At 38.0% G+C, this 25,733-nt stretch overlaps 1 protein-coding gene across 1 annotated transcript in view; it reads right to left on the bottom strand.

Annotated features, from left to right (window-relative positions):
* Positions 1–583: 583 nt before the first annotated feature.
* LOC127430615 (NMDA receptor synaptonuclear signaling and neuronal migration factor-like) overlaps positions 584–25,733 on the bottom strand; it is a 55,628-nt gene continuing 30,478 nt past the window's right edge. Inside the window, exons 8-17 of the mRNA XM_051680507.1 lie at positions 25,421–25,473; positions 24,825–24,914; positions 22,842–22,969; positions 22,657–22,740; positions 18,625–18,658; positions 17,771–17,841; positions 17,124–17,203; positions 15,218–15,320; positions 10,823–10,898; positions 584–10,266 (exon numbers count right to left, since the gene is read on the bottom strand). Coding sequence (XP_051536467.1) covers positions 10,169–10,266; positions 10,823–10,898; positions 15,218–15,320; positions 17,124–17,203; positions 17,771–17,841; positions 18,625–18,658; positions 22,657–22,740; positions 22,842–22,969; positions 24,825–24,914; positions 25,421–25,473 — 817 coding nt within the window. The 3' untranslated portion in view covers positions 584–10,168. The remainder of the gene's footprint in view (positions 10,267–10,822; positions 10,899–15,217; positions 15,321–17,123; positions 17,204–17,770; positions 17,842–18,624; positions 18,659–22,656; positions 22,741–22,841; positions 22,970–24,824; positions 24,915–25,420; positions 25,474–25,733) is intronic.

The following is a 25,733-nucleotide window of genomic DNA, read 5'->3' as shown; positions in this document are numbered from 1 at the left end:
AGACATTGATTAAACCACTGGAGTCTTATGGATTACTTTTATGCTGACTTTTGTGATTTTTGGAGCTTCAAAAAATTGGCACCCTTTCACTTGCATTGTATTTAACAAATGAGCTGAGAAATTCTTCTAAAAATCTTAATTTGAGTTCAGCAGATGAAAGACAGTCATACACATTTGGGGTGGAATACGGGTGAGTAAATAATGAGAGAATTATCATTTTTGGGTGAACTATTCCTTTAGGAACATTTTTATATGAGCATATGAAAACCTATAGGAAAGCCTATAGGACTGTCAATCAAGCAAGTTGTCACAAGGGTTATATTTCAGTAATTCTAAGGTTTCGAGTTAATAGTTCATTTGCATAAATGCTTGTTTTCTCTAGCAGTGGTTATCTCTGTTGGCTTCAAACACCTAGTTCAAAAGCGTCTTACAGTATATTAGGATATTGTTTGTGAAATCTAAACTAAAATAATATTAATATCAGCATCAGCATCATCATCATCATCAATATCATTATACCTTTCCATTTTTGCTGGTGTAAATAAAAAAGTGATCAGAAAAAAAAATATCAAGTCTGATCGGAACAAATTTTATTGGAAAAGAAAAGCATTAGAAACACTTTGCACCCATCCAGTACCAACATGTTGGAACATCTTGAATTGAAGATGTTGCTGGTCCAGCGACTGTATACATCATCACATGAGTTTAATCCCCAACACAATGATTCAGATACACCATGAAATGCACAAGACACAAGTCTGCAGATGACATAATCAACATCAGATATATCTGTTACGTAATTCATATCTACAATATCTAATTTTTATTAAAAAAAAACATAAAATGCCATTGTTACTCATGGGAGTGTTCCACATTTCAAGTGGAACATTCATTCTACTTATTACTGAATAACAGACGATAAAGAATGTTTTTTTTTTTTTGTTTTTTTTTGAATATTCATACACTTCAATAATCAATTCAATCTAATATGATATGAAGAGGGCTGGCTGAGAGCTCCAAACTTAATGCTCTGAAAACCAAACCATCTAGCAAGTCTCTCATAAAACTAATGAGTTCTGGTGCACCTGCACTTGTGCTAATCTCCTGCACACATGAACAGGGCTACGACACAGTAAAATGTGCAGGATGTGTGAGAAAATGGAATGGAAAATGTATTTCATTTAAAGAATACATGGTGTTTATGCTACTAAAGGGCACCGGTAACAGTTTACAACAAGGTTGTTAATGTTAACATTAGTTAAAACAATAGTTACTTGAGCAAACAATACTTTTACAGCATTTAATGATCTTAATGTTAATTTCAAAATATATTAATACATTTTTAACCATTTAAAGGTGTATGCATTGAAGTTACGAACTAACAATAGAAGGCTATATTTACAAATTAACATTAACCAATATTAATAAATGCAGTTAAAATTATTGTTCATTGTTAGCTCATGATACCTAATATATTAATGGATAACCTTATTGTAAAGTGTTACCAGAGCATGTTGATTAAAATCTTGTGTTGAACTGATAGGCCAGTCATAACTGTGCCCTCACTAAAAATTAATTTGGTACATCACTGCCCAGAGAACCATTCAAACTTGTTAACAAGTATAGCGAACATCAAAAACCACTCAAATTTTAGTGACCAATCAAAAACCATTAAAACTTGTTACAAGTGTAGCGAATTGACACAAACTATTCAAACTCATTAAGTGTAGTGAACATCACAAACCGTTCAATGTTTTTTTTTTCTTCTCCCCAATTTGGAATGCCCAATTCCCAATGTGCTCTAAATCCTCGTGGTGGCGTAGTGACACGCCTCAATCCGGGTGACGGAGGACGAATCTCAGTTGCCTCCGTGTCTGAGACCGTCAGTCTGCGTATCTTATCACGTGGCTTGTTGAGCGTGTTACTGCGGAGACATAGTGCATGTGGAGGCTTCACGCTATTCTCCGTGGCATCCACGCACAGGGATGGGAAGGTTACTTTTAAAAAGTATTCTGCTACAAATTACAGAATACATGCTGTAAAATGTCATTTGTAACATATTCCATTAGATTACTCAAAGTCAGTAACGTATTCTAAATACTTTGATTACTTCTTCAGTACTGGCAAATTTGTCACTTTTTTGACTATAAACAAGTAAATAAAGTAAGAAAATGCACTTAAATGTATCTTGCTTTAAGGATTTTTTGATATTTTTACAGAAAAACAATATTTAAATTCTCATCAAGAATAAGATTTTTTGCAGTACATGCTCTAATATCAAAGGTCTTACTAGAGAAAAATGTTATGCTCCAATGTGCATTTTCATCATAGATATATTGGTTGTAGCTTTCTATATGTGTTAAAGGCTACATTGGTTAGTATTTCTTGTAAAAATACCCTAACCTCATCAAAAAAACAATGACAAAGCGTGTAATAGTGTATTTATTGGATTTATGTTTCATCTGAAAGCGTTTCTAACTGTTTTCCTGTTAAGCTGTAGAAATGTGATGTAGCTCCTCTATTAAGCTCCCAAGGGAAAATTACTCAGTGACGTCATATCTACCCTTTTCACTCACAACAGTATGAACTTGTATGAATGTAACACATCTTAAGAATGTGTTTCACTGCTGTTCGAAAGCTCCTCAGATTGCATCATTTATATGGATAAATGTTTTCCAACTGAACAGTCTAAACATTAAATAAAACAAATGACAATAAAATGCAAAGTAATCTCTTCAGTAATCAAAATACTTTTTGAATGTAACTGTAATCTGATTACCAATGATTTAAACTGTAACTTTAGTGGAATACAGTTACTTATTTTTTGTATTTTAAATACGTAATCCTGTTACATGTATCCTGTTATTCCCCAACCCTGTCCATGCACAACACGCCCCACCAAGAGCGAGAACCACATTATAGTGACCACGAGGAGGTTACTCCATGTGACTCTACCCTCCCTAGCAACCGGGCCAATTTGGTTGCTTATGAGACCTGGAGTCACTCAGCACGCCCTGGATTTGAACTTGCGACTCCAGGGGTGGTAGTCAGCGTCTTTACTCGCTGAGCTACCCAGGCCCCAAAAACCATTCAATGTTAAGTATAGTGAATGTGTGTAGTGAACATAACAAACCATTTAAACTCATCAACGATTGTAGTGAACGATCACGAACCACTGACCGTATGTTTTCACTGAAAACTCAGCTCAAAGACGCTCGTCAGAGAGCTGCTGCTTCTGGGCGTGGTACAGTGATTGTGGGCTGTGTAATGGCTTACTACCCATACTACTTTTACTGTTTCTGCCACATCAGTCTATGGAAGAAATAGTAAGAGTGGTATGTAGTATGCAATTTCGTACTCATCCCATGATTGTTTTCAGTTCACGGTCAATCTAATCACAATAAATATGCGTGATTATAGTCAGAAAGATGCAAACTTTATTTCCGAATGTCCAGTGGATAAAAATGTTGATTTAATGATTTAACTTTTTCATCCAGCAACAGTATTTTCACAATGAATGCATGCAGTCTTCATTTGTTATGTCTGTTTGGAGTCTTACTTTTGCTCACCCAGCCACAGTATTGTCACAATGTAGGTGTGCAATCATCATTTTCAGTCAGTTTGTGATTGAAGCACTGAATCCAGCAGAAACTTCAGCATTATCTTCATTTGTTGAAGTGCTTATGACAGACGTCACTGCTTTCAGCTCATGGTGATTGGCTCGGCATTTTCTGCTTTTCGTTTGCATAAAGCTGAGAATTCTCAACTTTTTAATTTTTTTAGTTTATCCCCAATTTGGAATGCCAAATTCCCACTACTTCACCTCAATCCGGGTGGTGGAGGACAAGTCTCAGTTGTCTCCGCTTCTGAGACAGTCAATCCTAGCGCATCTTGTCACGTGGCTCGCTGTGCATGACACTGCGGAGATTCACAGCATGTGGAGGCACATGCTACTTTCCGCGATCCACGCACAACTTACCACACACCCCACTGAGAGCGAGAACCACTAATCGCGACCACGAGGAGGTTACTCCATGTGACTCTACCCTCCCTTGCAACCGGTCTCAATTTGGTTGCTTAGGAGACCTGGCTGGAGTCACTCAGTATGCCCTGGATTCGAACTCGCAACTCCAGGGGTGGTAGTCAGCGTCAATACTCGCTGAGAACCCAGGCCCCCATTCTCAACATTTTTGATGCTCTCAGCCACTCCCAAAACTTAATCTGCACTGCTGTCAATCCCACAATCCAGTTTGAGAGCATGGCGCTCGACTTCCATAGGAATGAATTGAAATCGTGCCAGTGGAAACGTATGGTAAAACTCGTTAACAAGTGAAGTGAACGTCAAGAAATAATGAAACACTTTAATGAGTATAATGAACATAATGAACCATTAAAACTTGTTAAAAAGTGTAGTGAACGTCACGAACCAATGAAAGTCTTTAACGAGTTCAGTGAACAGTCACAATCCACTAAAACTGGTCAACAGGTGTAGTGAACTGTCACAAACCACTAAAACTAATTAACAAGTGTAGTAAACATCACAAAACATTTAAACTCATTACCGTACGTTTCCATTGGTGTGTTTTGTGCGAAGGTGAGCGAGCGTTTTCAATTCATTCCTATGGAAGTTGAGCGCCACACTCTCGAGATAGATTGGATGATTGACAGCAGAGCAGAGAAAGCATTGACGGTAGTCGAAGACATCGAAAAAGTTCAAATTCCTCTGCTTCATGCAAATGAGGAATGAAAAACGGCAGGCGTCAGCCAGTCACTGTGAGGTGAAAGCAGTGACGTCTGTCATAAGTACTGAAAACATGCCTTTAATGCTGGAGTTTCTGCTGGACTCTTTTTTTCTGCTTTAATCACATCATATATATATATATCTGACTTCAAACAGGCTTCAAATTATGATTGCATGCATTCATTGTGGCAACCAGGGACGGATTATGACTTGCAAAGACCCCGGGGCCAATTATCTCCAAGGACCCCCCTTCCCACCATTTTTTTTACATAGCAACAGGCCCAAAAGTTGTTTGGGGGGGGGGGTTTCCGTTTTCATTGTTGATGGGTTTTCGAGTGGGTGGGAATCGCCAAATTGGATCGCGCAACCACAAAGACCCAGGGACCACTGCAAGATTTATGAGCGTTAATATTGTAATGTCTAATAAAGACTACTAAAAGTGCGACTAAAAGCTAATACCAACATAATGTTGTCCATAAAGTCTCAAAAAATACCTTGTGTGTTTGAATAAATACATTTATCTAAAAAAAAATTACAGGACTGCTCCTTCAATTCATGCAAAGTAAACCAGAAATTTGAATGGTTTTAATGGGAATTATATTGATTTTAATGGGAACAATAATGTCCCTGTGGGTCGCTATTGGCGGCATCTTATGTCTAGTGGATACCATTAGGGACTAATGGCAACAAATACAAACCATTAAATCCTAATGGAATATGCCCCAAAACACTGCACTTATAATGGTATTTGTAGTGGAACCCATTACAATTTCTGTTGTTTTCTTCAGCAGGGATGTACAGCAAAAAATTTTGACACTCCGAAATGCTGAATTCAGCATACTGGAGGTTCTGTTCAAAGAGCCACATTAAAGGTCTGTTCCAAAACTTAGTGAGCTGCCTACACAGGCAGCTGTCTTCTATGGCAGCATCCTTACTGAAATGATGCCTAATAAGAGAGCAATTTGGAACGCTCTACACAGGCGACATCATTCAAAAAGAGTTCCTCACGTGCAGCACATGAGATTCAACTCACAACTGATTTCAATACAGGTGACTCGAGAGAAATGACGCGATTCTCTAATGAGCCTAAATACGCACGACACACACACATTTTGTGTAAAATCAGGGCCGTAGCATGTAATTCTGGGCCCCTTTACTACATATTGCCCTGGTCCCCTTACCAATTAAAATAATGCAGTTTTGAATTTGTCGTGGGCCGCCCTGGACTTTTGGGCCCCTAGAATTGTTACCACCTTTCACCCCACTAGCTATGGCCCTGGGTAAGATAGTTGGTTTTGAGGCATATTAAACTGTTATTTATCAATACTTTTCAATATTGAATGGATTATAAGGATATTTATAATCTAAATTTCTCTCGCTTCTTCCGCCATCTTTGACTTATTTTATCCACCGAGCTAATCACGGTGCAATCTGGGATCGCCTACATGGGGAAGGATACATAGATGCTATCTTCAAATTTGGCCAAAAAGAAATATCGTAAGAGGCAGCATAATTAAGATACCTACCTTTTGGAACAGACTTTGCATCGGGAGCGTGCCTATGATGTCTTAAAATGCTACATCAGGAGGACGCTCACTAGGTTTTGGAACAGACCCATAGTTCTCAATTTAGAACCCTGTAGATCAGAGAATAAAGCTGGTTTAGAATCAACATTTCATACCAAACATTTTTACTTATTAAGACTAGTTAGGGGTTGGAATTTGGGCTGCAGTTAAATCTTGCATTAATGTATTTATACTGCCATATCAGTTCACGTACAAGCAACCTGCCCTAAAGTGAGACATCTTGTTTGTTCATGACCAATTTAAAAGGCAGACTCTTCAGACCTTGCCAAAGCTTTGTGTATAGAAGACACTAAATGGTAATCTTCCATAATTGTGAGAAATTAATTGGCCCACAAAAAACTATTTGCTACAAAAGCTGTGCACAAACAGCCATTAATGTCCAGCACAAGTACAAAATAAACAGCATTAATAAATAATATAATTATAAAAAAAGATCAAACATTCATGTTTATATTTTAAATAATAAAAGTAGTTACAGTACATATATGGATACATTGACAAAGAGCTTTAAAACACTAACTTGGAGTATCCAGTTAAAAAGCAAATAAATAAATAATCTCACTCACTTGTCCATGAGTCCCATGAACAAAAAAAATTATGATGAATGAATGATGAATATGAACTAAACTGTCTAACTGGCCACCATTTTCTGCATTCTGTTCAAGTTGGATGTCCCGAGATAACACGCTTGCACTCTCACCACCAAATGTTCCTGCTAGTGTGATACTGCCATCTGTAGTATGGTGAATATGGATTCTCTCTCCATAAATATTTAATCTCTCTCTCTCTCTCTCTTTGCCACAGACACGGCCGGCTCTCTGACACCTACTGCGAGTCACAGATGGTCCCTTAATGACTGAAATTGCTGTAGGATCAGCCCAATTCATTTACAGCCTATTTTCTGGCCGGGGTGCAGCCCTTTCGTTAGAGAACTGGAGAGCTCTGACCGCACGGACCACCTGGATCTCATTTAGCCAAGAGAGAGAGAGCCAATGAAATTGATGACAGTAAAACATATATATCCAGACACACTCCCAAGTATTCACTGCTCAGTTATGGGAACCTTGCAGTTACAAAAACTATTCAGAAGTTTTCTTTATAACCATATTATACTTTTGTGTTTGTCTGCCATATAAGTCACCCTGTAACCTTCTCGTACCCTTCAAATGAGGGCATAAAGGGGCATTAAATGACTAGTATTGACCTTGATAGTGCATGTATGTCACAAATACATCTGATGTGTGCATTTTCATCCCTGTTGGGTGTTAGAACGACATTCAGCGCAACATTTTTGACTAAGAATTGATGTGAATCTGCTCATTTTAAAGGACTGTTCTCTCAAACATTTAAATTCTGCCATTATTTATCTACCCTCATGTTATTCCAAATACTTATGACTTTCTCTCTTCTGTAGAACACAAAGTGAATGTTTTAAGAATGCCCTGGCCGTTCTTTTCCATAAAATGAAAGTGAGTGGTGACTCAGTGACACTGTCAAGCTCAAAAATGACAAAAGGATCATAAAAGACTATAGACCTTATTCACGCTAGCCATCTTAGATTTTTAATGGGAATGACAACAAGGTTGTGAGGGATAGACTTACCATCTCTTCAATAGCACGAATGGTATAAAGCTGTATAAAACTACTAGATCACATCTGATTTTCCACAACTCATGTTGTCTGTAGTTCTTTGTATACTGAATGTTCTTGGACAGATATTTTATCAATGTTTTGTCTGTGGAATGATCCAGAAACACTCTAAACTGCAGTACAGCCCATTGAAGAGACTGTAAGTCTATCCCTCACAGCCTCGTTGTCATTCCCATTAAAAATCAAAGATGGCGCTAGCGTGAATAAGGTCTATTGTGTTATATTCCAAGTCTTCTGCAGCCATGCGATAGCTTTGTTTAGCTTAGTTCCTTTGAGATGTTTATCAGAAGTTTGTACACAAATATGATGTTTTAAATAAGAATATCTGGGATGCTGCTCATAAGAATGTGATGCCTTGTCAAACGTCTCGGCAACATACCTGATTGGATTAATTATATGGTGGGGCTCCAATCTGTCAATTAAAGGAATAATTCACCCAAAAATATTATTTCTATTATCATTTACTTACTCTCATGCCATCCCAGTTCTTTCTTCAGCAGATCACAAATAAAGATTTTTAGAAGACATGGATTTAATCACTGGAGTCCTATGGATTACTTTTATGCTGCCTTCATGTGCTTTTTGGTGCTTCAAAGCTCTGGCCACCATTCACTTGCATTGTATGGACCTACAGAGCTGAGATATTCTTCTAAAATTTTTCACTTTCAGTCTACAGAACCATGAAAAGTCATATTCATCTGGGATGGCGTGAGGATGAGTAAATGATGAGAGAGTTTTCATTTTTGGGTGAACTATTCTTTTAAATGTTGCCAGAACAACATTTATTAGCCACTTAGCATCATGGGTGTGTGTAAAACAAGAGAAGAGATTATGAGAAAAAGCCATCATTTAACCAGTTTTAAGTTCAGCTGCTTCATGAATGCCTGAAGTCATCGATATCAAAGACCCCCTCAGACTAAGCAGCTTGCTGCAGTAGCTAAAGAGTGTATGGCTTATTAGCTGAGCATATTAGAACATTCATAAACATAAACATAAAAAATGTCAGTTGCTCAAAACCTTTAAAAGCTACTAATGAAAGAAGAGGAATGCATAGAGTTTACACTTGCAAGTTGCCATTAAATGTAACACTTTGTTCTATTATCCGTGAATGGACGTCAAATACCATCATGCCTGTTCATGACCAACCACACCAACTGCCGGAAATAAAATGGAGAACTATGGAAAAGTAAGGATGTTTTCACACTGGAACGTGATGTCGACCCGAATACCTGCAGGGTCAGGGGGAGGGAGTTTGAATCAAACCTGAATCTAACAGGTTCCGACCAAGCGATTGAGCAAATCTAAGAGTGAAAACAGCCAAACTGTTCTGAACACAAAGACCAACATAAGGATATATATTTAAACAAATTCCATAATGTCTCCCTGCAATGCCATGTTACTGCTAATTCGAGGTAAGCCAAAAGCAAAATGCAATAAATGTATCACATACACGTATGTCAGCAGAATGGACATTCTTTCCAAAACATTGAGCGACAACTTCCAAACACATCTGGTTAGGAGAATAATTAATATGGTTGTAAAGGCTAAAACCTGAGTTATTCAAAATAGTTCATTAGAAAGACCACGACAATATACACTGAAAAAGTAAATTGTGTACCATTGACATTTAGATTATTTGCATGACTATAGTTACTCTATATACTCATAAAATGTATATCCTGTTAAGTATACCGATATATTGTTATTTCATATATGACCATTTCTGTGTTTTCTTATACGTTTCGTTAAAGGCAACCTGATATTGCAGGCATGACTCTTTCGTAAACACAACGGTCTCTGCTTGTGATTGACAGCTTGTGATCGACAGCTAGTGATCACTGCGAGCAATATGTTACTTAAAAAATGACAAGTTGACGACTGTTTGTCAACAAGAAAAAACTATTTTACAGAATCAAAACATGTCCTATTTGTCATCTTCACAATTGTTTTAGTACATCTGGCATCTGTTGTATTCACTTGTTTTCATCTCTTGTGTGTTACCACTTGGAAGTGGTCTAACTCCACCACAGAGAGTTGATAAACAATAGTTGGGACACAACAAAGGCAGCGAAGTGGCTGTTCGTCTCCTCTCATTGTCCTCCTGTTCCTGTCCTCCGAAATGAAAGCTGTTTTGGTGGAGTTTTACAGTGGGACGTTCTGCCCGCAATGCTACACCCTGACCTACATAGGGTCACAACAGATCTTCATAGTCGAGGAGTTTTGAGTGCTGCCTTGTTTTCCAGAGTCGAAATAGACGGAAGTCAAAGTACATTTCAATCATCTCTTTGCCTGAAAGAGAAAGAGAGAGTTGAGACAGGGAGGGATAGAGAGAGAGAGAGAGAGAGAGAGAGAGAGAGAGAGGAAAATATGATTCTGGACCACACCAGGTGAATTAAATGTGACCATTGCCCTCTATGCGATGTTCATCAAATTCAGATGAACACACATAGATTTGCTCAGGCGGTTATTGAAAAACTGCATGCAGAAAGAGACAATACAGAAAGATCTATCTATCTATCTATCTATCTATCTATCTATCTGTCATTGTTACAAAACTATCAAAAGTCATATATACTGTATATATATACTGTATATTACTTTAGACTATAAATTCTTATTTCTTTCATCTGATTTTGGAGTGAAATATGATCACATGTTCTTGACAGGTGGCATGAGATTTACCATTAAAACGTGCACTGTGTGTGTGTCCGTATACTGTACCTGTATATTTCCTCTACTGACAACCATTCGATTTCACAACAAGCAAGAGTGTGTGTGTTTACATGTTTGTGTGTAGGCGTGTGAGCATAAGCACATTTCTGCAGTTTACTGCAGACTGTCTCACCCTGAGCGGAGAGTTCCAGCGGTGACTCAAATGTGACAGAATAAGGCCTCATCAGGTTCTTCAGTTTCTGGAACAGCTGTTGGCACATGATAAGCCAAGACATTAATAATCCCCTCACCCCGCTCTCTTTCTCTCTTTCTCTCTATCTTTGACTTGAGGAGGTTTGTTAGGGATAAAGGCAGCCTCTGTCTTTATGGCCCTAAACAAATCTCACACCCCTTTCTTCTCAGATAGGTTACTGGCAAGGCAAAAGCAAGAGCCTTCAAAAGAACCCAGTTAAGATCTTTCCATCCATGCTCTGCTATAAGTGGCTTTAGAACCCGGAGAGAGAGAGAGAGAGAGAGAGAGAGAGAGAGATTAAGAGGCGGTGCACACCACACATTTTCCTTTCCAGTTCAATCTGAAAGACAAATGCCTTCCCATGTGAATAATGATAAGAACATGAGAACGTGACCACAACGCTGAGGACCGCAGGGCAAAGTCTGGACTGGAGGATCACTGTATAATACAAATGCGGCATATTTATAGACCTCAGCTTTAAGCTTAAAGGGATAGTTCATCCAAAAATGAAAAGTCTGTCATCATTTAGTCAATCTCATGTTGTTTCAAACCTGTATTACTTTCTTTCTTCAATGAAACACAAAAGGAGATAAAAGGCAGTATGTTAGTCTCAATCACCATTCACTTTATTTAGAGCTGTCAAAATTAACACGTTAACGCATGCAATTCCTTTAAAATGCTTAATGAGTTCATTTTTCTTAATAGCGATTAAAGCATTTACTGATTTGACATTTCATTCAGCTCCATGTGTGCTCTAAACACTGGTTGGAAAAGGGATGTGTCCATCCAGGGTCATTACACTGAAATACACACCACAACACACATACAACAGTGATTCTGTGTCAATGATCAAGTGATTGAGAAAGCACATCTTTACTGTATTTTTGGTACAAAACAAACTCAGATGGAACCTGTGAAAAGCTGCATTCACATGACTCACTGGAGTGAAGTATCAGAGTTTCCCTGGCACTGTGTTGCACTTCTGTCTTACCGGACAATTTGGATAAAGTATAATTTACGTGCGCAATGCCAGTGCTAAAAGCAAATCAAGATGTTCTCTGGAGTTCAAAAAGGCAGGAATCATGTGAATGCGACTTCATAATTGCTGTAGCAAAGTGGATAGCCGTGATTAATATTGTGGGGAATGAGAGTTTAAGAGATTTAATGCCTATTGCAATGAATCCTTAACCTAGTTTTTTCAATAAGTCAGCCTCCCACTTTTACTTTGGAAAATGTTGAAATATATTGGAACTTGTGCTATTTTAGTGCATTTCTGTCTTTATATTGTGGAATATTTTGTTTGAAAAATGTCAGTAAAACATTACTGTTAAATATCTTTTCTAAGAATGAACTAGATGCATTTTGACAGAAAAAGAAGTATATATAGAGTAAAATTTTCACTTTCGAAATCTGCGATTAATCAGGATTAACTATGAAAAATCATGCAGTTTATCACCATTAAATATTTTAATCGACTGACAACACAACTTTTATTGCATTTGTTTTTTTCGATACAATGAAAGTGAATGGTGACTGAGGCTTATTCTTTATAACATCTCATTTTGTGTTCCACGGAAGGAAGAAAGTCATACCTGTTTGGAACAACATTATTGTGATTATATAATGACAGAATTTTCCTATTTGGGTGAACAACCCCTTTAAGCTGTACATTTCATCAGTATGTGCATTCAGCAGGAATTCAACCCAAGACCTTGGCATTACTAGCCTGAGTACACTTGAAAATGTTTTTTTAAATTTTTCAAATTTAATAGATTATTATTATTTTTTTGTTTCATTAAAAAATAATATCATCAGCATAACATTTTGAATGAGATGTTGAATTAAAAATTTCAGAATTTCTTAGTATTTGATATGACCCCCTTTTGCTTTAATGACAGCATGCACTTGAACTGGCATGGACTCCATAAGAGCAAAACCTGATGATTCATGTTATCCAACATTGAGAAAGTTCCAAAGAACATCTTGTGTGTTTCAATAGAAGCAATGAAATCTGACATTTTGTACAAAGGAGTCACCACAGTCACCTATACTGCAGAATCGTAAATATTTCTTATTCATTTTACATCATAATACTTCGTTGTTTGAAATTTGTCAGATTCCTAAAACGTTCAGTTTATTTCCAGGTTTAAATCAGATTTTAAATTCCAGATTTTCAATGTGGACTCAAAGTTTTAATCCCCTTGTGAAGACACAAATGCTTTCGACTGATAACCCAGCATGCGTTCACAAACTCTCACAAGTCTGTTATCATCCACGTGTCAATCACACAAATGCACTTCTTGGGAATGGCGGCACCTCTTAGGCACAGTGACGCACAGTGAATGCTATTTACGCCAAACCCGTCTCCATAGAAACGGATTTGGAGGTTCCAAGGGCGCTATCAAAGTGTCCTTGCTGTGAAATCTTGGGGCTCAGTGGCTACAGGGCTCTTTCATATAACACTCATCATAACAAGAAACAGATGTAATGTGCCGAAAGTCAAGGCCAACCCTAGAGGATAGTCAATGATTTGCCTTTTTAAAGTATTAAGTCCAACATTTAGACAGCATACGACATTACAAAGATCAGAGGTTGATGATCAGTGTTCCTATAGCTCAACTAGTTACGCATGGAGCTGGCAATGTCAAGGTTCAGTTCCTAGGGAATGCATGTACTAATAAAATGTACAACATGAGTACACTATGCTATTCAAATTAATTGTACAGCCTTATATACACTTTGGGCTCTATTTTCGTGAGCATGCAAAACACAACACTATGTGCAACGATGGTGTGCAACATCTTATCCAATTTTCGTGAGAGCGCTAATTCTAATCGCAATTTTCGTGCCAGCGCAAAGCGCAAGTGGGCGTGGGTGGGAGTGTTTGCGCTTTTGTGGGTGTATGCGCGAAACTGTGGGTGTATTGTTTGTTAATTGAAGTGGCACAAAGCGCAATTTGCTATTTTCCTGAGAAATAGGTCGTTGCGCTAAGAAGACATTTGAAAACCACGATTTAAACTCAGTTCCTGCATTTGCAGTTTGGAGATTCCAGCAGCAAGTGGTAATAAAGTATAGTGGAACATCAAATTATTTCCCTGACAATCAGAGTTCTTTTTATATATATATATATATATATATATATATATATATATATATATATATATATATATATATATATATATTAAGAAAAAAGTATGAGATTTGTGTTAAACTATATATAGGTCATTGTTTATTTTCATTTAGTTTGAAGTGTAATTTCAGTTTCGAAATATTTTTGGTTTACTTTTATCGGGTTTCAATAAATTAATTTAATTGATCAAAATCGACCGGTAGAAGTGAAGTGCATGCCGATACAATCACTGTTAATACCAGCCATGATCTGTGTGTCAGTAGATGAAAATGATTAATAATACTTACATTCCCTATAATTTAACTGAGCGTACATCCAAATTCAGATGAGAATCACATTTTCTATGCGTATAAAAGGAGCGTGTCACATCAGAAATATGCCTGACATTCATCAAGGTCGCAGTTAATGTACAATTTCTGTTCCTCTAATTCATTGCATTCAGTCCATTTACACTACCAAATTCTTATGAATGTGCTGCTTGTGTTTATATCACTGCTGTTTGTCAGGGTATGGACTATAATAGGATGCAGACAGTGGAAATCCCAGAGAAGAACCTAAGAATTCAATTGCACTTAATCTAGCCCATTTGCATGTTGCGCGGGCGATTTCGCCAAACCTACTTGCGCCTAGACTTAGCGCATGCTTGTAAAATACCAAAATTTCATGGCCATGCCCACTTTGCGATTATGACTTATGGCATAGCACTGCGCTTAACGCTAGCGATCTTAAAATAGGACTCTATATGTAATAATTGGTCTTCTTTGTGATTATTTATAATATGATGTGATCATTTTTAAATGACTGATTTTTAAAGGGAATTGTGGAGAAACATCTGAGACAAAGTTGAAAAACACTACTGGCAATGCCATTAAATGAAAGCACTATAAAAGAGCAACATTTGAGCAATAACATTTTCCTCAGGTTATATATCTCCAAAGAAAGGAGAACAGTACAAGAAAGAGTTATTATAAGTTACATAACTGGCAGCAAAGCTTGTCAGGCATGATGGCGATAGACAGAGAGGTGTGATATAGAAAAATGGAAAGATGGAGTTAGTGCATGTCTGTGTCTAAAGAGATTAGAACTGAACATGGCAACTGCAGGCCCAAGAGGACCCTTTTCTAAATATAACGCTGAAACTCAAGGTTTAAGCATTACGTAAATACAGACAATCCTAGGCCTGGCTGCTTCAGTATTTGACGTACCTTTTCTCCATTTGGATTGCCCAGGACATAGCAGCCCATGATGTGGATCAAGTTTGGCTCTGGGTTCACTTTGCTCATAAACCGGCTTAGTCTTTTCCAAAACCTACAAGTGCACCACACATACAGTAGAATATATAAAAAGCATAAAACATGCAAAAGCACAAACACACACACACATTGAAGCTAGTCAGTAAAAAGTTCCTCGGGGCAAATGTGCATTCAAATTGTCCTTGATCTTTTGAGATACAAGAGCTTGATGTACAGTATTATGAAAACATACTGTAACTTTTAGGACTCAAAACTTCCTAAACGTCCAAATAGAATGCCATTAAAATGCCAAGATTATGCCGTAATTAACCCTTCACTAAGCCCCGCCTTAAAAGTGTCTCAATCCTGTTTTAGAGACTGTTGCAAAACTGTTGACGTGTGCAAGGGTTCTCTGACAAGCGCTTGCTTTTTTTCCAACAAGAGCCTTAGGGGGTGATGCACTTTTGAGCAGTTTTAAGTGGAATTTTACAGAAATTATCCACAAAATGTAAAACACATTGTTGCTGGGTCTCTTGTAACAGTTAAACAAGGTACCTAGAGAGGATACACAGTGTTTTTTCATTCTTTTTTGCAAAAATCTTTAAATAAATCTTGAGAGGAGCATGCTATGGATTAAACTGTCATTCCTCATTCCCAAATGAACATGTATAACATCAGCGAGGACTCCTACATTTGCTCTGAGGTAAATTAACGTTAATTGATTTACATATTGATTCAAGTCTTAGTAAAGGTGACAGTAAATAAACAGTTCACAGCATCATAGTGTGTGTGTTATGAGATGTCAGGGGCATTACTACAGGAAGGGCAGGGTGGGCAGCCACCCTAGGGCCCGGGGTGAGAAGGGGGCAGCAATGGTTGACCAAAAGGAACCATAAAAACGACCGCATGCCCGACAGACGATAAAAAATGACTGAGGTCCTCCTAGGAGGGGGCCTGTAAGATCCAAGTTATGCCACTGCGTGATGTTATAAGCAGTTCTGTTCACTTACACTAGCTTTTCTCATTTTATGTGACTGTGATGCTCATTTGTCTTAATTCTGATTCACAGTCTCCACAGTCTTCAATCAAATCACTGTGTAATTTAATTTCTTTTACAGAAAAACGTCATAAATATGCTTTACAATGTCACTCTTCATTCCAGCCCACGTAAGAATATTGTCAATTCCGTTTATGAGAATATTTTCCAAAATATTCACGGCAATCTCCCATTCAATCCTATGGGGAGTTCTGCAAAGCTTGTCAGAGCAAGCAACCATAACCAACAGGGGCGGAGCTTAGCGAAAGGTTAATTAGAATACTACTTATAATATTCAATAATAATGAATTAGGTCATGGTGATGGTCTGGGAGTTGAGAGAAAGATTTGATTTGGCAAAAATTAACCATGGTTTTACTATAGTAATATTGTAGCAACCATGTTTTTTTGGCGGAAGCCATAGCTTTAATGCAATTAACCATGGTGTTAGCACAGTAAAATGGTGTTAATATAGTAAACCATGTTTAATTTTGTGGTTACTGTGATTTTACTACAAAATACCATAGTGATACTATGGTTACTGTAGTAAAACCATAGTTAATTTTTGTAAGGGAAGGTTAGGATTAGGTTTAGGGGTAGGTGTAGGGTGTCTGTCTGCCTATACTATATGTTAATATTTAATTAGGAGTGCAAATAGTATCTGCCACTATTTGCACTTAGTGCAAAGAAAAATGTTTTTGTTGCAATTTACACTTATAGCATCTATCTGTCAAATAGCCTCTGCCTAAAAAAATGTAGGAAATTACCCAATTAAAAAAAAAAAAAAAAAAAAAAAAAAACAACATTGAAAGAAAGGAAGTAGAGAACTGTTAATCATACTCACTGGCTCATGTCCTCCTCTTTCTCGACTTTGGCAAAAGTGGCTACTTTATTTTTCAGCAGGTACAAGTGCCCTGGGCCACCCTGAGAGAGAAAATTCACACACACACGCGTGCACACACACACACACACACACGTTGGTGCGGATTCTCCATAGACATAATGATTTTTATACTGTACGAACTATAGATTCTATACCCTAACCCTACCCCTAAACCTAACCCTCACAAAAAACTTTCTGCATTTTTACATTTTTAAAAAACATTGTTTAGTATGTTTTTTAAGCGATTTTAATTATGGGGACACTAGAAATGTCCTCATAAACCACATTTATAGCATAATACCCTTGTAATTACCAGTCTGTAACCTAAAAAAATTTCCTCGTAAACCACCCAAACCCACTCACACACACACATATTTGAACCGTTATGTAACATCAGCACACACACACACACACACACACACACACACACACGATTGATCACACAACCATTACACAACATCAAAGCCAAACCTTCCAGTATTATTGTCCTTTGTTGTACAGACACTACTAATTCACTCTGATGCTCTCACAGTCTCACTGCTTGTCCTTGTGTGTGTATGTGTACCCATTTGTTCTGTCCTTGTCTATCTCTGTGCTGTAACTCTCACCTGACAGAAGATCAGCATGCGCCAGATCTTGGAGCCTCTTCTATAGGCCGTCAATCTCTTCTCAATCTCCTCTGCATACAAGATACACACACAGTCAAGACAACCAGCACTGCAAGTAACATTAAATGTGTTTGCATGCATGATCTTACACTTATGATGCTTAATAAGCTGTGTAAGGTCATGTAAACACCTTGAACCGTGTTCTTTTGTTGAGGTACAGTAAGGTCATAAACTTCTAAACAGGTAGATTTTTGCCAATAACCCTGATTTCGCTCTGCATGTAAACACCTCTACTGGCATTCTTTTCAGCTTTCAGCATGCCCGTTTACATTTTAACATCAAAAGCAGAAAATAATCTAAAGATTTCAAGGCTTATGCACTATAAACTCAGATTTTTTTAATAAGCTGATTTTTGGTGGTTAAGAGAATAATCGTGTGCATGTAAACATGCCCATTATCATTACCATAATCACCTCTTGATGTAAAAAAAAAAAAAAAGAAAGAAAAACGAACAAAAATTATTTGATGCAGGTGATCTCATTTATGATATCAAAACACAGTGGGGCAAAATAAACTTCTAAATTAGTCAGCATAGCATCCACAGATAATCTTATATACACAGCAACTGTTAACTGCTTTAGAAAATATAAGAGGTGCTCTGATCCAGCATCATTTATCAGGAATCCAATTGATTTTTGTGTTCCTAATGCTGACTGGTGCAAAAATCAATACAAAGTCCACCATCATTCCACACTGAAATAATCAGGCATGGAGAAAAGGGCTCAAACAGACCAACAAACACAAGGCAAATGGCAAACACACAATGGACAACACACACACACAAAGCTACATACCCAATATATCGTCAAACGTAGCATGCTCATGATCCTGGAAATAAAAATTATAAAAGCAATCAATAGAAACACACAGATAGGACTGAACCAGATTGCAAGACTAATTCTGAAGGGAAAATGTTCTTTGTATCATGCTTACAGTTTCCAGATAACAATACTTACTTTGTGTTGCTGAGGACATGTTGTTATTTGCCTTTCTGCTTGCTATCAATTTGGTCATCACTTGTCGATCTAAACCTCTGGATGTTATTTTGAGAAATGCCTTGCTGTATCTCATCCTACACAGTGGCCTGAATTTGACTGCGCAGGACACAGCGAACTTTTTATACTGTACTGTACTTTGTCTTTTTTTATTAATTTAATGTTCCTTGAGGTTCACTTATAGCAAAGTTTTTTGTTTTTTTTGCACAGAACTACAGTCATATATTTGTAATACATGATCATTTTCCACCCTCATTCTGACCCTCTGTCAGAAACGCTTTGTTAGAAGACTGAGTGGTGGTGGTGTAATGTGCTAAAGCACATAACTGGTAATTAGAAGAATGCTGGTTCAATCCCCACAGCCATCACCATTGTGTCCTTGAGCAAGGCACTTAACTCCATGTTGCTCCAGGGGGATTGTCCCTGTAATAAGTGCACTGTAAGTCGCTTTGGATAAAAGCATCTACCAAATGCATAAATGTAAAATGTAAATGTAAGACTTGACAGTAAACGCCCAGTGTTATGATTGGCTCTCTGCTTTTAGCTGACCTGCCATCTCACAGCTCACCACTACTGGGTGGGGCTACAAAAGTAATAAGACACAGTAGGCATTTATATGTTGTTGTGGAGGCGGTCAGATGCAAATTTCTACCACAGTGTGACATCACAATGTGGAGGAAGTAGAGAGCGAGTAGTTTTGGCAGCTTGGTTTCAACAAATGTTAATTTTGCAGTGAGAAGGTTTTTTTTTTCTCCCCTTTTCTCCCTAATTTGGAATGCCCAATTCCCAATGCTCTCTAAGTCCCCGTGGTGGTGTAGTGAGTCACCTCAATCCGGGTGGCGGAGGACGAATCTCAGTTGCCTCCGCGTCTGAGACCGTTAATCCGTGCATCTTATCACGTGTCATGTTGAGCACGTTACCGCGGAGACATAGCGCGTGTGGAGGCTTCATGCTATTCTCCGCGGCATCCACTCACAACTCACCACACGCCCCACTGAGAGCAAGAACCACATTATAGCGACCACGAGGAGGTTACCCCATGTGATTCTACCCTCCCTAGCAACCGGGCCAATTTGGTTACTTAGGAGACCTGGCTAGATTCACTCAGCACACCCTGGATTCGAACTTGTGACTCCAAGTCAGCGTCTGTTAATAAGAAATGTCAGCACTTTTGGAACGCTGCTTGTCTAATCAATTTAGAGGACAGGAATTACGGTTTAACTGTCAGATTGTAAAATTATCATTAATTAATTATTAATTAAGTCATAGCAGTATTTATGTAGATCTCTATTAAGGCGACAGAATTCAACTTAGATATACACTGAATACTCACACACTCCAGTGAACGAGTTAATTGAAATAAACCTAAACAAATGAACTGTCTCGCTAAATTAATCTTGAGAGTGAAATTAATTTAGCTTTGTTTAACTGCTTGAGAGACACATTGTAGGAGTGTGTGTCTCATTATTCCCTCTGCTTGCTCAGTTATAAGGCTGCATGTGCAATTATATGTGACTTAAAAAAGCAATGTAGTGTTTTGTCACACTTCACTGCTACTTGTTGGGAAAAAAATAGCTCATTACTCAAAAAGCTACACAGCTTTTGAAAACAGCCGAACTACTGTAACAAAGCACTGAGAAATGTTAAATGTACAGTACCGAAAACTGTAAAAGTGTAATGTTTTTATTGTTATTCACCGGCACTGGTTCCTATAGGGTCTGTTCTAAGAAAACTTGTAAGCAATGAAATCAACCCATTCTCATTCCCTAAGCGTCCAATTGTGACACTTGTGCAGAAGCCATCCGCGTCTGCATGATGACGCCAAAGGTGCCCCCGGCGTCCTCTCACTGACACGGTGAGAAACCCCATTGTTTTCAATGAGAAAAATGTTGTCGTCAGTTATCAATCTTTGAATATTATTTTATGTGTTTAACCTGAATGTTTTATTATACTTCTAAATACTGTATATTAGTGTGATATTACAATATACAATCATATATAATATTTTAGATCCTCTTACGCAACCCCATATCTAAACCTAACCGATAATCAACAATATAAAACATGAAAGAGACACTTTGATATACATAATTTGATAAACATTACACTATTTATAGATATTTTAAGCACTCAACCGCACATTTATGCCTAAACCTATCCAGTTCTCAACAATAGAAAAGACGTAATAAGATAAAGTACAGTCACGATCATTTAAAAAAAAAAAAAAAAATGCACTACAATAATATTCCAAACCATACGATGGCATTGTGTGAGTAGCAGATTGAAACTGAAGGTTTTAATCGGTGAAAATATTCCTCCTCCGTGAAGGCATCCTGATCCTGTGTCATCCTGATTCTACCGGCATGTCTCATTCAAAAAATACATGTACATTCGAATTTAAGGTCGTTGTAATTGGTCACAAGACATGCGAGAGCCAGTAATCGCTGAGTCTCTGATGTCAAACACGTGTCATTACGCTTGAGGCGGCAAATTTTGAATGTGTTATAACGAAACTTGTGCAGGATGTGTTACGGTGGATGCCGGGTGACTGTGATCGGTGACTAAAAACGTACATTTAGGTTTGTTCTTCACATAAAATTATTGTAAGACTCGGAATACACCCGGAATGAAATGGGTCACTTCAGCAGGGCAGGAGGAGTACAGACAGATTAAATAGAAAGATAAACAACTAACCACTGTGAATAAATGTTGCTGATTTCAAATGAAATGAAAATCATACCCCCAACATGTCACAATGACAAAATTGTACCCCAACCTATAATTAAACCATGCTAAAATTCTAATGCCAATCAAGTCAGTCAGTTGACGTCAAAGGGTTCTCGTTGAAAAGAACGCACTTGCCAGATGCATTGCAAACTGACGCCAGAGGGCACCTTTGGCGTCTGTAGATTGACGCACTGGGCTCTTGCACAAGCGTCAGTCTTTGATGCCTTGGCAGTGAGAACATGTTGATGAAATGGATGTCCAGAGGTTTAGATAGCAAGCTTAGCATAGAGTTTATAATATACATTTATTCACTAGTCATTCTCTGTTATAGCAGATAATCCACTTGTAATGATCTAAAAAAATTTTGAAAGCAGTTCAACAGAGAGCCCCCGTCTCACTATCAGCTGTAATAATAGTACTAGATGGTGGAATCGTAAGTAATTGTACGAGTTAGAATGGACAAAAACATACAACTTTTACTCTTACAGAGATAAACAAATGAACGGACAACGTTATTAAGATTTTTCCTAAGTTTAACCTCTACCCAAACCTAACTATAAAGTATAACCCGTGCCCAAACCCTAAACCTAACAATGATTTTAAAAGAAAAAATTTAAGAAAGAGAAACATCTGGGTTTTTTAATGAGCATTTACTCCCTTAACCCAACCCCAAACCTAAACCTAACCATAAAGTTTAACCCCTTACCTAAACCCTAAATCTAACTATGATTTTACAATGAACATTTTTTTTGTGTACCACATAAAAGGGAAAATATTGGGGTTTGAAACGAGATGAGGGAAGCGTATTACAGGTTATTGACATACATCAGTCTTTTGTATTGCATAAATAATCTGATGCCTGTATTATATTGATTTAAAATTCTGTTTGTTGATTGGTTGGTCTCTATGGGAATATAAGTTGTCCCTTTTTGTATGAGCCAAGTTGTAAGATCTCTTATGATTTCACCATCTTGTATACATTATTACAAGTTGTCATGAGACTATGTTGGAGAGCCCTACAATACATGCACATGTACAACAATTAGTGGTTGATTTTGAAACAACAGTATGCTTTAGGATAGCTAGATGACTGGGTTTACTTACGTAGAGAATAGGTATAATAGAAGGATCATTCCTTCGAATAATGTTGGGGACGTATTCTGCTTTAGGGACTTTAGATGATATCAACTAAAAGATGCAACAATCACAGATATAGAGATGATTAATAGAATAGAACAGAATAGCATAGAGTAGAATAGAATGTCTGAGACAAGCGCTGTGAAACTGACAATAATTTTAGGGGGTATGAAGTCGCCCCCCTCACACGCCAGTCTCTCCATCTCTCTCTCCTCCTCCCAGTCCAGGTCTTCACATCCACCCTCATCTGGAGTGCAACAGGTCATCTGCAGATCACCACCTGCAACACCACACAACACAATACAGATAGACAGTTCAGCAGTGGACAAAGAGAAAATGGGAGAAAGAAGACCAATAGGAAAATGAGGGAAATATTAACATGGGCATTTGTTTTGACTGTTGATTATATACACCGATCAGCCACAACATTAAAACCACCTGCCTAATATTGTGTAGGTCCCCCTCGTGCCACCAAAATAGTACCAACCCGTATCTCAGAATAGCATTCCGAGATGCTGTTCTTCTCACCAAAATTGTACAGAGCGGTTATCTGATTTAACGTAGACTTTGTCAGTTCAAACCAGTCTGGCCATTCTCTGTTGACCTCTCTCAACAACAAGGCATTTCTGTCCACAGAACTGCCCCTCACTGGATGTTTTTTGTTTTTGGCACCATTCTGAGTAAATTCTAGAGACTGTTGTGTGTGAAAATACCATGAGATCAGCAGTAACAGAAATACTCAAACCAGCCCGTCTGGCACCAACAATCATCCATGCGATTATCTAATTAGCCAACTGTGTGGCAGCAGTGCAGTTCATAAAATCATGCAGATACGGGTCAGAAGCTTCAGTTAATGTTTGATCTCAGTGATTTGGACCGTGGCATGATAGTTGGTGCCAGACGGGCTGGTTTGAGTATTTCTGTAACGCTGATCTCCTGGGATTTTCATGCACAACAGTCTCTAGAATTTACTCAGAATGGTGCCAAAAACAAAAAACATCCAATGAGTGGCAGTTCTATGGATGGAAACGCCTTGTTGATGAGAGACGTCAACAGAGAATGGCCAGACTGGTTTGAACAGACGATGTTTACGGTAACTCAGATAACCTCTCTGTACAATTGTCGTGAGAAGAATAACATCTCAGAATGCTATTCTGAATGCTATTCTGAGATGCGGGTTGGCACTGTTTTGGCAGCACGAGGGGGACCTACACAATATTAGGCAGGTGTTTTTAATGTCGTGGATGATCGGTGTGTATATATATATATATATATATATACACACACACACTGCAATTTGTTTAATAATATAACTAGCTAGTGTTATAAATGTATTGTCAAGTGAGAGAGAGCTAAGAGGAGGGACAAAATCCAGACAATACCAATCTTAACATCATTTCACCACAAAATATCAGGCAGCTAAAGAGAGAGAGAGTAAATAAACAGAACAAAGCCAACATACAGATAATATGACTGTAAATTACACATTCACAGTCATTCAACAGGCTCCCCAAAGACACATATTCTTTAAACAGGTGGCAAGAACAGACAAGGTGACAAAAATAAATTACACAAATACAAACAACACACAAAGGATGAAACATGATGATACAGAAATCTAATGTGTGCACACAAACACATTCACGCACACGCTGTCTCCAGAGTCCACACGCTCCAGGTAGGACAGATACTCACAAAGAGAGAAAGAGAGGAGCACATATTTGGGATAGAACCATGCTCAGCGAGACAGACAAACAGCATCAGCATCAAGAGCAGAGGAAGAACGTCACTGCGAGACTGTTTGTGTGTGTATGAGTGTGTGAGAGTGTTCTAGAGGTGTTCCATTTGGTCTGTGAAAAGGTTTTAGAATTTTTAATGTAATAATATGTAATAACATAATTATAGATGTTTAACAACATAGTACTATGTAATACAATTATTTGTTTGTTTTAACAATTTAATATTGTTTTGAATTTAGAAAGCATTTATATTACATATTACATAATTTTTGCATGCATTCCACACATGTTTTCTGAAATATGCAAATGTTCTGTACTTACATTATGTGTGTAGAAGTGGCCTGAAGGGAGTGTTTGCATGTTTTTGTATGTGTGTGAGTGTACAGGTGGACTCACTGTCTTTTGAGTCGTGAATGGAGTCTTGTTTAACAGGGGTCGGATCGCTCCAGGATCGGTTGAAACTCTTCGCCCTGCGCTCTGCAAATGCTAGTGAAGTGGAGAAATGGTCACACACACGCTCACACACATGCAACCTTCCACAAGACTGTGGGCTGCTGCACAGCTGTCAAATCCTGCTCACAAACACACACTTAAACACACTCTCTTCCTTCTGAAAACTTGTAATGTACTGCAACTGTCACACACATTGCACAGACAACCACAACACCAGCCACACACACATTTCTCCTTTCCTTCTTTGTCCATTTGCTCAGTTTTCCTTTGCTACACAGCCACACAGAAACCATCACCCTAAATCTTTGTTTTATCATCACAATGATGTGAATCTGTCCAGCATCCTCCAAACACACACAAGCACACATACACACAGAGCTAACCATGCATGCAAACATTCTCAGTATACACATGCACATGCTGACATACACGCACATTGTAACGCATCACAGGCGCAAACAAAATCACATGAAATACTGATAAACACAAACACAAATGGAGCTGTGTAGTCACACACACGTACACACTCATAGACTCACTTTGTGCTTTCATTCTTCTGCTGCCCACCATTCTTAAGTGTTTCCGGAAATTTCTAGAAATTGGGGGAATGTGGGAGAGAGAGAGAGAGAGAGAGAGAGAGAGAGAGAGAGAGAGAGAGAGAGAGAGAGAATATAAAATAGACTTTATCAGGTAATTGAGTCACTTCTACAGTTTTCTGGAGGAAACAGCAAGAAAATAGTAACTGCACAATTACAGGGGTTCAAAAGTCTGAAATCACATTGAAAATCTGGGTTTCAAAATTTAATTTAAACCTGGAAATAAACAAGTGTTTAGGATTTGTGACCATTTGTA

The sequence above is a fragment of the Myxocyprinus asiaticus genome, chromosome 40, assembly GCF_019703515.2.
Source record: "Myxocyprinus asiaticus isolate MX2 ecotype Aquarium Trade chromosome 40, UBuf_Myxa_2, whole genome shotgun sequence".
NCBI lineage: Eukaryota > Metazoa > Chordata > Actinopteri > Cypriniformes > Catostomidae > Myxocyprinus > Myxocyprinus asiaticus.
Note: the sequence above shows the minus strand (reverse complement) of the source record. Positions and strands in the feature narration are given on the sequence as shown.